Genomic DNA, 16,831 nt, shown 5'->3' with positions numbered 1-16,831 from the left:
CTGGTCTATAGAGGAGTGGGGAATATATACTGTGAGTAAGACTCCCCCCGCCCCTCCTAGCACTAGCGCGCGCACACACACACACACACACACACACACACTCTACAGATCTGCTCTGGGGGATTAGGAGAACTAACTAGCTAACATTATTTTAAATTTACTCCCAACCATTTCATGGCTGCCTGGCTCTTTGATAAGCACGAAGTCACAGAGTTTTGAACTGCAGCTAACATTAAAGGAGTCAAATCAAATGGCAGGACCATCACACCCTCTCGACAGAAACGCTCTCAGAGAACTACATTACTAGGCCGTGTGACCCAGTTGCAAAGCCATTATGTCCTTGACAGAATTTATATGCTTCTAAATTAGGAGAAAAGAGGGAAGATGAGCATTAAAGCTGCGGTGAAGAAGTTGCTCTTAAATGGTTGATTGATCGTATGTAAACCTCGCGATCTTGCCAAGACCCACTCTCAAAGCAGCACACAAGCAAAATCCCCCACACTGTAAGTAACTCTTGTATGTGTGAGATACAGAGGGGAGTGATGTTTACAGCTCACTATTCCAGACTCATGACCATATACAGGTGAAATAAATGAACTTTTCCACGATATTCTAATTCTCCGAGTTTCACCTGTATTTCAGGTAGCTCTTGCCATAGTCTACTTGGTGAATTTATTCATTTGGGGTGCTTTAAACTAAGGGGGGGGACCTAAAGTGGTTTTTTTTTTTAAGTGTCTCTCCCCACCCTTCTTTCTAATCACAGTTTCATCCAGGGATGTCAAAAAACTTACAAAAAAACCATTCAGTCAAAAATCTAACAATAACATGCATCAAAATCATCCCCCTATTAGTTATACATAACAGTATATACTTTTGTCCCTGCTCATTTATCCTAATTTTTTTCCTCCCTCCCTCCCCTTTATCCCCTCCCCCCAAAACTTGTTCTCTCTTCAAATCTTTAACCATGTGCACAGATTATTCATTCTAATTTGGATGCTTGGGTTGGCTCCCCCCCCCCATGCTATCCAATTCTTTTAAAGTGTCTCCATCAGGATTCTACTGACCACAGAGATATGGAGACATCAGTTTATGACTGACTATACAGCTGTGCCTCAGTCCCTTTGTTCTTACAGTCATGACAACAATCTGTAATTAAAATAATAATAATTATTTATTATTTATACCCCACCCGTCTGAATGGGTTGCCCCAGCCACTCTGGGCAGCTTCCAGCATATATATAAACAAAGTAAAACATTAAACCTTAAAACCATTACACCTCTTTATCCTGATCTTTTTTTATTATTCTGTAATAGTGGTTCTTCTCTTTTACATAACCCTCTTTAAAAACAAGGGGGAAATCACCTTAGAGAATTAGGTCTCCATGAATTATAATATACTTTGTAAGCCCCTGTGAATAAAAGGACACAAAACACGTAAAAGTCATCATTCTGGCAAGTAAGGGCTTGTCCACACTTGAGCATTATTTAGCTGTTTTTCTATCCCCACCACCATTCAGATTAGAAGGAGTAGTCTACACCTACAAGTATTTGAATCTTTATATGAGAAGCAACTTCACTATTTCCCATTCATACCAGTAGACATTCCCTTTTATGCTTCCCCCCTCCTTCTGATTTGTTGATTCTGTAATGCTGATTAAGTACCAACATGGCATGTATGCAGATACTGGTGCATGCAGCCTGTTTTTAAAATAATTTCCCCCACCCAGGAAGTACACCAAAAGCACGTGGTCAGGCAACTGTAAATTTGCTTGTGCAGTTTTTTGGTTTTCTGCAAATCAGAGAGAGAGAGAGAGAGAGACTGTTCTGCCATCAGAAATAGTTACAAGCAGGGCTGAAAAAGAACTGAAAGCAATTGATGTGATTCTCAGCACACATTTTTCAGAAGGCTGGGCAAAATATCGGGTATTGAAACGTTTGATGCGGTTTGCTTGTGCAGTTTTCTGGATTTGTGCAAATCTGAAGGATCAAGGGGGAGGGAAATATTCAGGTGCACACCAGAAATAGTTATGAACACTGCTGGAAAAGAAATCAAATCACAGATGAGGTAGTGGGCATGGAAAGGGGAGTAGCAGAAAGTGACAATTGATCCACCCACCACAAAACACCCCCCAAAATTATCTGGAGTCTGATTTCCCTCAACACTGGATTATCTCTATATAGGATAAAGCTGAATTTGTAGGAGGAAAGCATTGAGAATGGTGTTGTTTGAGGGTAACGGCATATGGACTATAGAAATGCAAACACTTTGGAGCGGACAAGCCCCAAGTCATAATGTGGACAGCTAGGGACCAATTTGAATTTGGTATCAATGTCATTTTGTTTTTGTTAAAATCTATTTGCGGTTAGAAAAATCTAAACTTTTATGCAGCATTTAAGCTACTTTGGCTAATGCCCAGTTTTGTAGTTATGCATTTCTTTCCAACCCGTATAGATCAAAATCTCATTTCCTTTATTTGTTCTCACTCTTCAGTGCTCTGTTCTCTCCAAATCATTTCAGAGCTTTGATCTGCCTATATTTGTTTTCCCTTCCATTTTCATGGTGTCATACAATTCAATGCAAAGTTGGATTCATTCATATACCTTTGGAAGGAACACACAATAAGCTTCTGTTCCAAGTGGAAGCAATACAAACAAACTCCGCTTATGCAATTTGTTGGCTATTGTACTGAGGGACAAAAGCCAGAAAACTGGGAGCCTCAGCCGAAACGCTACTAAAATGAAAAGGAGCAGCACTTATGCATTACAGCTTAATTTTCACAAATTTATTAAAGACTTACCAATGCATAGCAAATGGATGAGGGCCCAAAAATAGCCATCTGTGTCAAACTGTAAAATACAACATCAAAGCAAACAGAGATAAACACCTCCTTCATAAATGGTTCCAAGATGCAGTTGCTGGAGGAGAAATGTTCTAGGAAAAAGAATATATTAAAAAGAGCTGCCACTTTGTATCAATTTCAGTTTAATTTATTAGTCATTTGATATCATGTCTTCTTTTCATGTAGCAGCAACCAAAACAATAAGACATGTGTTTGGGTATCTATATCGAAAACAGACTTCATTGTGTAACACAGGCGTAGTCAACCTTTTTATACCTACCGCCCACTAATGCATTTTTCTTGATGGTAAAATTTCCTTACCACCTACCAGTGCTGCAGTAACATGTGGCGTAGAACCCCTACCGCCCCCCTGGAATCCTGAAACACCCACTAGTGGGTGGTAGGGACCAGGTTGACAACCCCTGGTGTAGCACAAGGTATTATCTGCTTTGCATGGGAGGAACTGGAGGATGCGGGTGGCGCTGTGGTCTAAACAACTGAGCCTAGGGCTTGCTGATCTGAAGGTTGGCGGTTTGAATCCCCGCGACGGGGTGAGCTCCCGTTGTTTGGTCCTTGCTCCTGCCAACCTAGCAGTTTGAAGGCATGTCAAAGTGCAAGTAGATAAATAGGTGGGAAGGTAAACGGTGTTTCCGTGCGCTGCTCTGGTTCGCCAGAAGCGGCTTAGTCATGCTGGCCACATGACCCAGAAGCTGTATGCCGGCTCCCTCGGCCAATAAAGTGAGATGAGCGCCGCAACCCCAGAGTCGCCCATGACTGGACCTAATGGTCAGGGGTATCTTTACCTTTACTTTTATGGGAGGGACTGAGGGCTAGCTCCACCACTGCCACCAAGATGTGCTGTGTCCATTTCTGCAAATCTGACTGGCATGTAAAGAAGCTTGATTCATGCAAAACAGTGTATGCGCAGAGCAGCAGCCCGCATAATGGGACTGAGCCACCCTCCCAACACCAACATTGCTGTAGCATACTGGAGGGACCTGCGGTAGGGCAAGGTGCTGGTGAGGTCAGGACTATGCAGTTCTGCTGCCACCCTGCCCCATGCCAGCTACTTCCAAGTAAGCTGCAGTGGTGCTGGTGCTGGGAGGGCGGATGTGGCTCTGCCTCACCGCACGGATCACATCCAGCATAGAGCTTCACCACAACAAAGTGGGGACATTGACTCTGGTCTCCCTTCATGTGGAGGAGTGCTACATGAGTATTGGTGTGCATACAGATTGTTTGTACCAGGTATGAACATGAAGATGGGGTGAAGGCTGGTCACACCAAGTGGTGGCGGTGGAGGGCTTGCAACTCCACAACCCCCACCCTTCCACATGTTCTCTCAAAGTGTAGGGCATGTGTGAGCCCCCCATAGACAGGCCTAACCTTGGGGAGAGAGGGATCTGGGTGGTGGTTTCTCACTGTCACTCACTACTGGCATTTTTCTTCAGTGCTAAGGTTTGCCTGCTATTGCTGCAATCTTGTTTTAATCACTTTACAAGTTTTTAGCCTGCCTTTCCATTAATGTTTGAGGCAGCTTTTAACAGAGGGCAACCTCAAGAAAAATACAAATTATAAGAGGGACAAAAAAGGAGGTAAAACACAATTCAAAGCTAATTAACCAGGAAGGTTAAAAACTTAAGAGAATGGCAGGTTGGATGGATGCCTGTCTGAAAAAGGAAGGTGTTTTAAAAGTGATGGAAGAGGGGGCAAGAGGCGCCTCCCTAGGGAGAGAGTTTGAAAACCAACTGCGGGCACAGAGAAGGCTCCCTTCTGCGTCCCACCCAGACCTAATTCAGATATTGGTGGGTTGCAAAGGAGAGGGGTGGGCAGGCAGGCTCACAGAGAAGACAGCCCCACTATTCACTCTCTCTTCAAAGCTGAAAAACAGCTCTGAGTAAACATGGACATGGCTGTATGTTTTTAAAAACAAGTGCAATAATGCATGTAGGGAGAGAAAAAGAGACTTCCAGAGGCAGTAAGAAACAATTTACTGAAATGTGCCTGATGTGTTTCCAGTGCAAAAAAAAAACTTATTTGGCTGACTAAAATATGATCCATATATACATAACGATTCAGAAACAAAGACACGAAGATTTCGCTTGAAAATATAGCTTTAAGCCCTTGTTTCTATGCAGATGCCCCGAAGGTTTTTACACCTGAAGAGCATTAGACTCCTTTCAGCAAATTGTTTCCTAGGGCTTCCTATGGCGGACCCGCCTCTGTGAAAGGTTTTGTTGCTTGGCCTGTGCCCTCCTGTCTTTTCCTCTCAATAGCCAATCACAATCAAGAGGGAATGTTCACTTCCTGAATCCGATAGCAAGACAAATGCAAGGAGACAGCCATTTCACAGTAATCTTAGGATTGGTTTTTTTAAACCAACCTACCTACCTGTGGATCACAGAAAGGAAGGCACCCTGCTGCTACCAGAAGAGTCAGCACTCTGCATGGAAGAAACAGTATGCCACATGACTGACATTCATTGCAATGCATTCTCAGAGGAATTATATATTTCTATTTCATTAAATATATCTATCTGTCTGTCTATCTCATCCTGTATCTATCTCATCCTGCCTCCAAATAGCTCAAGGAAGTACATGTAGTTCTATGTTTCGTTTATCCTCACTACTACCCTGTACGTTAGGGTTAAGCTGTGAAATATTGACCAGTCCATGGTTATCCAGTGAGCTTCAGGGCTGAATGGAGGTTTGATCGCATGCTCAATTCAAACATGGTGACCCAGGGATAGCACACATGGTACTTTTCAGATGATGGTGGACTCCAAATCTCATCAGCACAAGGCAGCATGGCCAACAGTCACTGATAATGGAAGGTGGAGTCCAACATCATATTGTCTGCCGCTGCTGTAACCAAAGCCCTGCCCTGGCTTTATTCATAATTTTCAGTTTTGTTATTATTCCTACTACTACTATATTTGCCACATGACAGGCAACAAGCATGATCAAATGGAAGAGAATAATATAGACACTGAAATTGCCCCTTGGGAGGAAGGGAAAAAACGCTAAGACACACATTGTGTAGTAGCCCCTTCTTACAACATCCCCTTCTGCTTTTGTCATGACCCCATCTGCCCTATTCTTGCTTTACAGACCCAGCTTGAATTCAAACCACAGCTGCAAATCCTTTTGCCAAAAGCAGGGCTTGCAGTTGGAGCCGAATGTAAACAGCCCAAATGCAAGCTCCACTGCAGCTGTCGTGGATGCACTTTAGTTATCCCACACCTGGTGTCACATGATCTCAGGTAACATCCACCATGTACAGTAACATCCATCACAGAATGATAAAATTGGCCATGTGGGCCACGCTAGAAAAAGTTAGTCCTTTCTCTCACACCATTTCTCCAATGCAAATCACCTCTCTGAAGCTGCTATAATCTGCAGGGGGGGGGGGATATTGGCTTAATACAAAAACATCTGAATTCCAATAAGTTTTCTTAAGTTATTAACCTGAGTTACTTTTAAACACAAAGTTAAAATATGTTTATTATTTTTGAGATATTTTACTCAATCATTCTTATATAATATCTTCTTATAGTTCTGTTTGCCTGTGAACAATCTTCTTTTGTCAAGGTCTTTTGGAAATTGTGTATTTAAGCATTTTGAAAAAATATGTACACAAACACAATTATTTCATCCCCTCTTATCCAAATCTCAAATACAGATACATATTTCCAAGCACATATTATAATCCTCTAAAACAATACTTTACTGTATTTAAAAAGGAATCTAATTTAATAATGATACACCCAACGCAAATTGGTCCTAGGCCTAAATCCAATGAATGATTAGGGATGCCCAAACCCACTGATTTTAATGGACTTAAGGAGGCTTAACTCTTTGTTGGCTTCAGAAAGACAACTCCAAGAGGTGAGTCAAGAAAAAGAACCATGGAATTATGATTCACCTGGAGAAGTTATGGTGGAACTCTGTGTGTCAACCTACTGAGTAATATAATTTCTAGGCAGTTTCATCTTTATGTTCAAAGCTTTTCTGTATTTAAGCATTAAAAGCTTGTCCTTTTTGAAGTTTATGATGACTAGAAAACCAACTTTGCAATCTGTGAGAAATCTAGGCCCTCTGTGAAATTCTCTATAGACTTATACGTTGAGAAACTCACCTACAGATTTTTAGTCTAGAGGTCTGCTGTTAAGAAAGGAAATAAAATGCAATCAAAACACTGGAAAGAAAATGTGTTATTATACATGCATCTAGACTTCTGACAGTTTTCCAAATGCAAGTTCTATTATTGTGGTACCTGTAGAAGAAAAAATGAACTCAACTTGAAATAGCTCCTAAATAAATTAGCTTCTAAAATTGCACGCATACCCCAGCCAAAAGCAAAGTTTGCAACTTTTTTGGGGGGGGGTGTCCTCCTGGACTTAATGCTATCTGAAGAAAGACAGCTATCTGCAATTATTAGGATTGCCTTTTTACTAGGTGCAACCCTATCTGGATATAGCAGATATTTGCCTGGTTACCTTTAGACTGGATTAGTGTAATGCAATCTATGTATGTTTACCTTTAAAGAGGATTGAAAAGCTACAGCTGTTGCAAAATGCTAATTCTACACCAGAGCTAATTCTGGCAGGGCCTTTTCAGTGGTGGCCTCATCTTTTAAACAAACAAACAAACAAACAAACAAACAAACACCTCTCTCCATGAAATGCGCCTTCCCTCCCTGTTGTTGATGAGGTAGGATCTACATTATACTTCAAACAGCTTTTAACTGAGGGCTCAATTAGACCAAATGTTCCTCACCACAGCCTTAGTGAAAAGAGTTCCCACTTATATAAGCTGGGGCATCTGATTTTCACCAGTTCTTCCTACCTGCTTAAGTTCCTCCCTTCGAAAGCTGCTCCTGGTGGTTGGGAACTCTGGAACAGAATACTATAGGGCTGCAGTTGAAAAATATTGGGTGTCCCAATTTGTGGAAGTGGTTTATCACTAAGGCAAAACTACCAAGGATACAACTCTTGGACTGCATCAGAATCAGTATTTTCCCCCTCTCCAATTCAATGATCTGAGCTATTTAAGGATCATCAGAGTGACACCGTCATTCGGCTCCCTTTTTGCTCTATTACAGACTTCAGAATACATATTCTTCCCACAGAATTCAATAATTTTCATTTCCAAAAGGAAAACGTTTGAAGTATTTCCCTTATTAAAAATAAAATAAAATTAGTAACTGGATTATTTAGCAGAGTTGGGAAAACATGGTAACACTAATTTCACTATTTCCAAAGCCCTGGCACAGGCTGTTAACAACACAGGAAATTCATTTTGTCATACCTCTTTCTGCACAAATGCCTCGATTCCACAAGCTATAACGTCTGCAGCATTGTGTAAGGTAAGAAAGATAGGAATTGGCTGTCAAGGGAGAAAATGTGACCAATAAGATTAGCACTGCAGATTCTGAAAAGAACCTCTTCTGCACTTATTCATGTTTCTCTTGGGTGGTCCTAAAAACCAGATATTTCTAGAGATACAGTTTCCCTTATAAACAGCTGTAGGAGCTTGCAGGTATGAAATGAGGTGGTGCACAAAGCATTAAATTTCTCCCATGAGCATAGCGCTAAGAACTACAGGTAGCACCATGAGGAAAAATAGTGCAGTCTCCAAGAATGGACAGAATGTTCAGCCTAGTTTCAGTCTGTGTCAGTTTCATACATGTTCAAAACTCTGATCTATTTCTTTATTAACCCACTGTGATTTTTTAAAAAAAAAATCATGCAAAAATGTGCATTCAAATACCAGGGCTTTTTTCCCCTAAAAATATATTTAGGGATACTCTCATTTTTACTCAAGAAAACCACCATTTTATAGTTCAAATCATGGGAAACAAATATAGTACATGGACAAAAGTACAAAGATTCACAAAACGTTTAGGGCAGGGGTAGGCAACCTAAGGCCCGTGGGCCGGATGTGGCCCAATCGCCTTCTCAATCCGGCCCGCAGATGGTCCGGGAATCAGTGTGTTTTTACATGAGTAGAATGTGTGTTTTTATTTAAAATGCGTCTCTGGGTTATTTGTGGAGCATAGGAATGAAACTCATTCCATCACTCCAAAAACGAACCACGTCCAAACTGGAAACTATATGGAAAACTTGGAATATGGACTATCTAGTCAAACTAATTTGTCTTCTAAGACACGCATGCAAGGATACTATAAATTATTTCTGTATAAAACGGAATTTGTAAATTATTGTAACAGCTTTATTTGATAGGATACTTATTTTAGGTGTTTGCCACTGATCTTATTTTATTTTGTATAAACAATTTATCTGTTATTCTTGTATTTTTTCACTAGAAATGCTTTTTGTAGAAACAAACATGTAGGCCATAACAAATTATTTGGACCTAAGACACAGCCACTTAACAAAGTACATTCTAAATACTTGGGAATTTGCAATAAATGGTATTCAGTGAACAGCCAAACATGGCACACAACAAGTCAGTTGTTGACTGGTCTTCAGTAGGATCAAAAAACAAAGAACAATTCATGCCACCCATGCTCAATAATTTGCCAATCATATTGTTAATCTCTTTAAAAAACATCACATCACGTTTTGCCATGTACATTTTGTTATGTGGTCAGTGTTGATTATATTTTATCAGTACAGATATATTTTAAAAAGAAAGAACAGTTCCTAGTTCCACTGCTGGCCTTGTTACCTACCATTTATGCTGCCCCTCACTGCTGCTGAGGCAGAAAGTTAAATTGAGCCCGTCATCTAACACAGGCCACTTGAACTGGAGCACAATAATAGGAAATACTAGAAGCAATGTCTAAGAAAGCTGACACCAGAATTTACATTTTCCCTTTTCTGCAGCCAAGTTTTAACACACACATGTATATACAGACACACTCACACACCCCTTCCCCTCCCATACGCTATTGGCTCTTTCTAGAGCCAAGAGAAATGTGTTTTGCTGCCAACAGTGGCTCCAGATTGCCCAGCTCAGCTAACCTTCGCCAGATGTCTATTGTCTTTGATGATATTTTTTAGGAGCTTTAGTCTTTATAAAAGGAAGCTCAGTATGTTGGTCCAGCCAGCATAAGCAAATTGCCATCTCCTCAATTCCACTATCTCACGAACACATCTCAGCCAGTTGTTGTTCCAGAAATTCTCATTTCAATTTGAAATGTAAATTCTTAGATGAAATAGGCAGGCACATGCCCTCACAGCTAAGTAAGACCCATTTCTACAGCCACTGTGTAGATTGCATTTCAAGTGCAGAAATAAACCCCATTTCAAGTGTTTTCACAATCCCATTTTAACACTGCCATTTTAAAGATGAGGAAGTGAGACTGAGTTTGGGGAAGAGCAAAAATCTGAAGCCGGGTCTCCCTACTACTTGTCCGCACTGGCTCTCATCCAGTGCAGAATTACTCACCAAACAAAGGGACAATGCAAACATCATAACTAAAACCAGCTGGACTGATTTGGAAATGAAGCTATATGTAGTTATATGATGCACCACAGTAGTGGCAATAGACATTTGAGCACTAATTTAGGAATCATGTTAACAACAATGAAAAGGCATTTTATGCTCCTATCTATTTCATGTGTCAAAATGGAGCATCTTTCATATTCATGTACAATGAGCTGAGGTCTCATCATAACAGTAAATTCTGAAGAGGCGGGAGTAACAGGGAAAAAAGGGGGGGGGAGATTATGGGATGTAAGTCAACAGAGAAAGGAAGAGTCACATAGACTAAACTTCCCCAGTTGCCTTATCAGAGGATGTAAGGGCTTCATGTGCTAATTCCCAGGGCAAAAGCAAAGAGAGGAAGGGAATGAACTCTGGCTCTTGTTAAAGGTGACTTGTTTTGTGCTGAGAATTCTTAGCTACTTTGCTGTTGGAGCTCATTATACCCATTTGTCATCTCTATATTGACTGACCAGGCAGCTTATTTTATATATATATATATATATATAATTATCACCATTAATTATCAGTTTTGCATTATATACAGCTGGAGATATACATTTCAGTCTTGTTGATACTGTTCATGCATCATATTTGCAAAAGTGGTCTTTATTGTCACCACTGCACATATAGGGACAATATAACACACAAAGCTGAAAATTAGGGAATTGTTTGCAAAGCAACATCCAGTCAGCACAAGGATTTCTACTTGTGCAACGGGATTTGCCCCTTCTCCTCCCCCACTTTCCCTAAACTTGCTCCAGAGGATGCTTACAGCTTCCAAACAGCAATTAGTGTTTTCACAAATGACTTTAACCTCAGTTAGGTCAATGACTTTAACCTTAGTATGCTATCTGGAGTAAAACATTAACACCAACAAATGAAAAAGCATGTTAGTTTCCATTTGCCTGTATCTTACCAGTCTAGACAGTGCCCTGGAACCTGCATAAATAATGCCCACAAAGAGTGCAGAAGCTGGAAGCCATGACAGCACTTCAGATCTGTAAAAACAAATGGCGCATACAGTTACGACTATGCCAGATTCTGTATACAAACGATATCAGAAGACATCTACCCAAAACATTTTCCCCAACTAAACAAAGGGAAATGAACCTGGATTAGGTGAAATTAAGAGCCATGAAGGAAGGTGGAAGCTCTGCATTGTATCTGACCATTCCCGTGCTGCAAAGATGCACATCTGTGGTGATTTTCTACCTGCTTGGCTTGAGTGTATCCAAGTATTCTTATTGGGTTAGCTCTTCTGAGTAGCTGCAATGATGACATGCCTCTACAGTGTAATCTCCTGATTCTGTTTTTAAGTATGTTGTTCTGCTCAAGCAATGAGTTAGTTGAATTCAATCCAACTTCTGCTCATACAACATAAATTCTCTTTCCTCACACCGGGCCCAAATCTTATCTGGATCAAACTGACAACTACTATAATTATTTTGTTGGTAACTTCAAATCAGATGCCTCCTTAAAACAAGCAATGTCGTTTGAACTGAAGTAGCAGTGGAAAAATAAAGCCCTAAAGCTTGAGAATGAGGTCTCCATGTGGAAAACAGGGATCACTGACCACAATGTGAAGTCTCAGGAATCCCTGAAATGTTTGCATGTCCAATGTGACCATCTAAAATGCAATGGAAAAGGCCATTAGAACCGTTCCCACGATGGAACTTCAGAACTCAATCCTGCCAAAAGGGATTCTTTTTCAGGGCTGGAAAAGAATGTCTAGCACTACGGGAAATGCTTCAACAGCAGTCATCACTCTAACATGCCAAGCCATACAACAGTCAGGCTCAGAATCTGCTATAATGACTTTGCAGAGAGCACTGTGTTGTGCATTCCTTGACAAGTAGGAAAGAAATATGCAGTATTCCATGAATCGGAATGATAACTTGGTGATCACAAGACATGCCTACGCTACAAATCTAGATTGATCATCATGGCATCTACCCAAAGAGCATTGCAGATAACTGTTCTGTGAAGGAGTTAAAAGATCTCAATCAGAGAAATTTCAGCATACACTCAAAATCTAAATACCCCTCTCATCCTTAGGCTTCTTTTGTTTGTGGAATAATAGGCAAGTTAAGGTTGTTTTGTGGATGCACTCATCACCCAAGGCACAGTCTGTTCATTCTAGACACAAAATGCAGAGGTTCTTGGAGAATTATGTGTACACAAACAGCCTACTTTCAGATCTAGATTTCTAAAGGAGTTAGAAGCAGCTCCTATATCTTTCCATCTGCAAACAGAGACACAAGTACAATATGAGTCACCCCACCCACTTTGAAATCTGTTGGGGTTGATGATACTCAGTATTTCTGCAAATGAGACTGAAGGGAACTTTAGGCACCAAGGAAGCCAACAGCCAAAATCTCATTTATTCTGTGGCTCATTGAACAGAGTGAGGAATTCATGACTTGCACACAGCCTGAGTCTTCCATCATTGTTGCTGATCAAAATCTTAAGACACCCCAGTGCTGATATTTCTACAAGTTAGTAATCTTCCATGTTGTAGGGAATATGTATTAAAAGATCGAACACAAAGATCAAATACATAGCCAGAGGGCAGGGGGGCAGCTACCACCCCAAATCAAGTAAATAAATAAAAATACTTAACTGACTAATTTCATCACAGATAATTCGGTGCTGCCCCACCCCAATATAAAGCCTGCCCCCACAAAATAAATCCTGGCTATGCCCATGTTGGGGACCCCTTGACTAATGTAACACATTCTGCATGAAGCTGCATTTGAAGAAAGGGTAGAAGCTGCAGCCAGTGCAGAATTCTGAAGCTTGCCTCTTGAAAACAGAGTTCCTATTCTGCCTCATCCATGCTTTCAGTTCTTTCCATGTCCAAGCATTAAATTGCTTGAGTTCTGGGTACCCTAAGGAGTGCCTCTTTCCTTAAACTCCTCCCCTTTTATCTTTAGGTCTTCTGCAGCATGCCATCCTTTGCATCCCATCTTTTATTCAACAAGAGCAGGGAGCAGGAAAGTCTCTGTGGATTACCTTGCTTAGACTGACATCTAGTGGAGTGAAATCTTAAGCTCCAAAGCAGAACAATGTTTAACCAAGTTAGGAGACAACAGTGCTTTGGTTTTTAACAGAAAGCATCAGGGTGACGAGAACAATATTTAAGCCACCCTTACCACAATGTTCCCTTGCTATCACAGAATGCCATCCTGGAGCTCCATCAGATATCTATCCCCTGATGTGCAGCCATTCTACAAATGGAAGAACAGTACTACTGACGTTGCTCAGAATGAGTTTCTCTAAGCACAGATCTTTATGTCACAGGTCACTATTCTTCTAGGGGAGGACATGATAGAGGTGTGTAAAATTATGCATGGAAAGAAGAAAGTGGAGAGGGAGGTTTTTCTCCCTCCTTCGGAATACACAGGAGCATCCAAAGAAGCCCAATGCTGGAAGAGTCAGAACAGACAAAAGGAAATACTTCTTCTCGCAGTGCACAGGAACCAACTTCCACAAGAGGAAGTGATGGTCACCAACTTGGATGTCTTCAAAAGAGGATTAGACAAATTCATAGCGGGGAAGGCTAACAATGGTTACAAGGCAGGATGACTATGTTCTGTTTCCACCTCCAGAAGCATTATGCCTCTGCACACCAGTTGCTGGGAGAGGAAAGAGCAGTGGGGCACTCAGGTCCTGCTCACACACTTCCCATAGGTATCTAGTTAGCCTAGTTAGTCACTGGGAGAACAGGATAGTGGGTTACATGGGCCACTGGCCTGATCAGCGGGGCTCTTCTTATATACTTACGTACATAACCCTGGACAAAATGAAGCATTTTTTTCTGTGGGTTTTTGCCTCTCAAATTCATGAGAGTGTTTTTTTTTAATGTGTTCAATGTGGATGTCTTTCATTTAAACATCAGACTAGATTTCCATGGAATAAATCAGCTATTCCTAAAACTGTATCCCAAACAGTTCATAATTGGGCAAAACCAGGCACCCCCAAACTCGGCCCTCCAGGTGTTTTCGGACTACAGTTCCCATCATCCCTGACCATTGGTCTTGTTAGCTAGGGATGAGGGGAGTTGTAGTCCTAAAACATCTGAAGGGCCGAGTTTGTGGATGCCTGGGCTAGACAGTCAAACACCAAGTAAGTGATCTTGCATACTAAGATGCAAACAGCAGATTTCTCAGTTCTAGATTGTATGCAATCTAAAATGCCCTATAGAGTTGGGCAGTATCTTCATTTGACCATGCTAATTATTTAAGAATGGGACAGGGGGCTGGAAAAGAATAGCCTACACACTTGTGCACAGACACTTGATGAAACTGTGGCTTATCCTATGGTTTTAATCTCATGAGTATATGCGCAAAGTTATATAAAAGCATAAAGAAAACACTCCAGTTACATACAGAAAAAAGTGTGCGCATGTTTATTATTATTTTACCACTACACAGTTCTTGCAACATTATGGGGTAAAAACCACAGCCAAGTATCTGAAATAAGATGACACATATTCCAGTGAATATTAATTGGAATACCGTCTGTATATTCTTACACTGCAATTTCATTGTACCTTGAACTGCTGCTGATCTCAGTCCAGCCAATCTTCCAGGAAATGTGTAGGAGAAATCCACCAACTAGTGTCTGCCAGCTGCAATTGAAACACATACAATGTTCTGTTTCTAAACAATTAACCCAAGTCAATTATTACTCACAGTGGAGGTTTCTTCCATGAGTGACACAGTCTGATCATATGCTGCCTTCAGTCATTGGACTGGCAGTATAAAGGGCAACGAAATAAAATTATGATGATGGAACAAAACAACAAATTATATTCTTAACAGGCAACTTGGGCTGCTGCAGAGCCAGTAGATGCACCCGTGCCTGTAGTTAAAGCATCAGCTGCTTAAGTGGAGAAAAACCACAAAGCTTTTACACTGCTAAATTCTGAAATCAAAGATTCCACCTGTTGTGAGGCCACAAGGAACAGAGCTTAAGCCAACTTCTCCTTCTCTAAGGCCATTTGCAGAAGTGACACTGAAGCTAGTTTTTATATCCAACATATGCAATGCAAATATTGATTGGGATGCATATATATATATATATATATATATATATATATATGAATATTATTAGTGTCAGGTAAGCAGTATAAGCTATGAGTCCTGCTATGAACTTGTTGGTTGGCCCAAAGCAAGCCACTTCAGCAGGGGTCGTCAATATCATGCCCTCCAGATGTTGTTGGGCTCCAACTTCCATACGGCCCAAGCAGCATGGGCTGGGCAATAGTCATAATGGGAGTTGTTGTCCAACAACATCTGGAGGGCATTATGTCAGTTCCCCCCACAACGTGGTCAATCTACTCTACTGCCCATCAGTTTAACTGAATGATCCCATTTTCTAGTCTTACTGGAGATACATTTCTCTCTATTCACTTTTTTACCTCATGCATAATTAGATAATCCTCACTCAAATAATCATCAGCTTACATTTGTTTTGTCTGGGTTTGTCACACAGAATCTTAAGAACTGTTGTAACTTGACAGAGCCTTTCAGAAGCCACTGTGAAAATAAGAACTCTCTTTCCCACCATCTTGGTCTTGGCCCCCCCCCCCCTTCCCTCCATAGCTGCCAATTTTAAACCACCAATCAAATCTCTCCCTCAGAACAGTTTGAGCACTCTGCCATCAGCCTTGTGATTTTGGTTAAACTGCCTTTGTACAGCCTTCCTCTGCTGTTTTGTGGGAAGTAGGCTGACCATAGGATCTGACATATTTGAAGCCCTTGAACGTTTGAAATGGGGAGTGAAAGTTATCAAAACTTGGAAAATAGCACATTCCTTCCCCCTCAGCTACAGGGAGGGGCTGGTGAAAAAATAGCAGTTTTTGACACAGAAGCAGAGAGCTAAGAATTAGGACAAGTGAATAACATGTTGTAACAATAAAACATATAGGAGTTTCCCAGATGATATACAACAATTGTATGAGACACCAACATTAGCCTCTGTCTGGTATAGCTATCTACTTATTCTGTCATTTTTAATGCACTTTTGAAATACTTACCCTTGAAAAAGAGTAGGGTAGGTGAATTTCAGGACAGACAGAACATACTGGAAGACAAAACACCAAGTTAGGGGATAGTACATAAACACACACAGACACACACACACACACACACACACACACTTACTTTTCAAGTAATTTTAACAGAAATCAATGGATGCAATGGATCAGGCAATGAAACAGAACCCAGCCATAAAAATAAAAAGAAACAAGTCATAGCTAGCCCTGACCTGAATAGGCTACTTGGGACAGAACTCACTTATTAATGAGTGCAATTTGAATTAACTAAGTGACCACTTCAAGTAAGAGAATCTACCAAACTCATTGGCTTATCAGATGTACATTTTTTTCCGTAATTCAAACATAGGAGTTGCAAGTAGACGTTGTAAGCTGAAGAAGATTAAAGTAAAGTCTTAGAAGCTACCTGTTGCATAGGATTCTCATGACCTTTGCTGGTTCTGCCTTAACCATAAACCAAACCAAAGCAACATATATAT

General features: G+C 40.8%; 1 protein-coding gene across 2 annotated transcripts in view; it reads right to left on the bottom strand.

Annotated features, from left to right (window-relative positions):
* TMEM241 (transmembrane protein 241) overlaps positions 1-16,831 on the bottom strand; it is a 39,136-nt gene that overhangs the window by 19,793 nt on the left and 2,512 nt on the right. For both annotated transcript variants that reach the window (XM_081013140.1, XM_081013139.1), the window contains exons 2-9: positions 16,335-16,381; positions 14,847-14,924; positions 11,211-11,292; positions 8,150-8,227; positions 6,978-7,003; positions 5,232-5,283; positions 2,799-2,847; positions 1,364-1,409 (exon numbers count right to left, since the gene is read on the bottom strand). In XM_081013140.1, coding sequence (XP_080869266.1) covers positions 1,364-1,409; positions 2,799-2,847; positions 5,232-5,283; positions 6,978-7,003; positions 8,150-8,227; positions 11,211-11,292; positions 14,847-14,924; positions 16,335-16,381 — 458 coding nt within the window. The remainder of the gene's footprint in view (positions 1-1,363; positions 1,410-2,798; positions 2,848-5,231; positions 5,284-6,977; positions 7,004-8,149; positions 8,228-11,210; positions 11,293-14,846; positions 14,925-16,334; positions 16,382-16,831) is intronic.

The sequence above is a fragment of the Podarcis pityusensis genome, assembly GCF_964106645.2.
Source record: "Podarcis pityusensis genome assembly, chromosome: 7".
Taxonomy (NCBI): Eukaryota; Metazoa; Chordata; class Lepidosauria; order Squamata; family Lacertidae; genus Podarcis; species Podarcis pityusensis.
The sequence above is the reverse complement of the archived record's forward strand: the minus strand, read 5'-3'. Positions and strand labels throughout refer to the sequence as shown.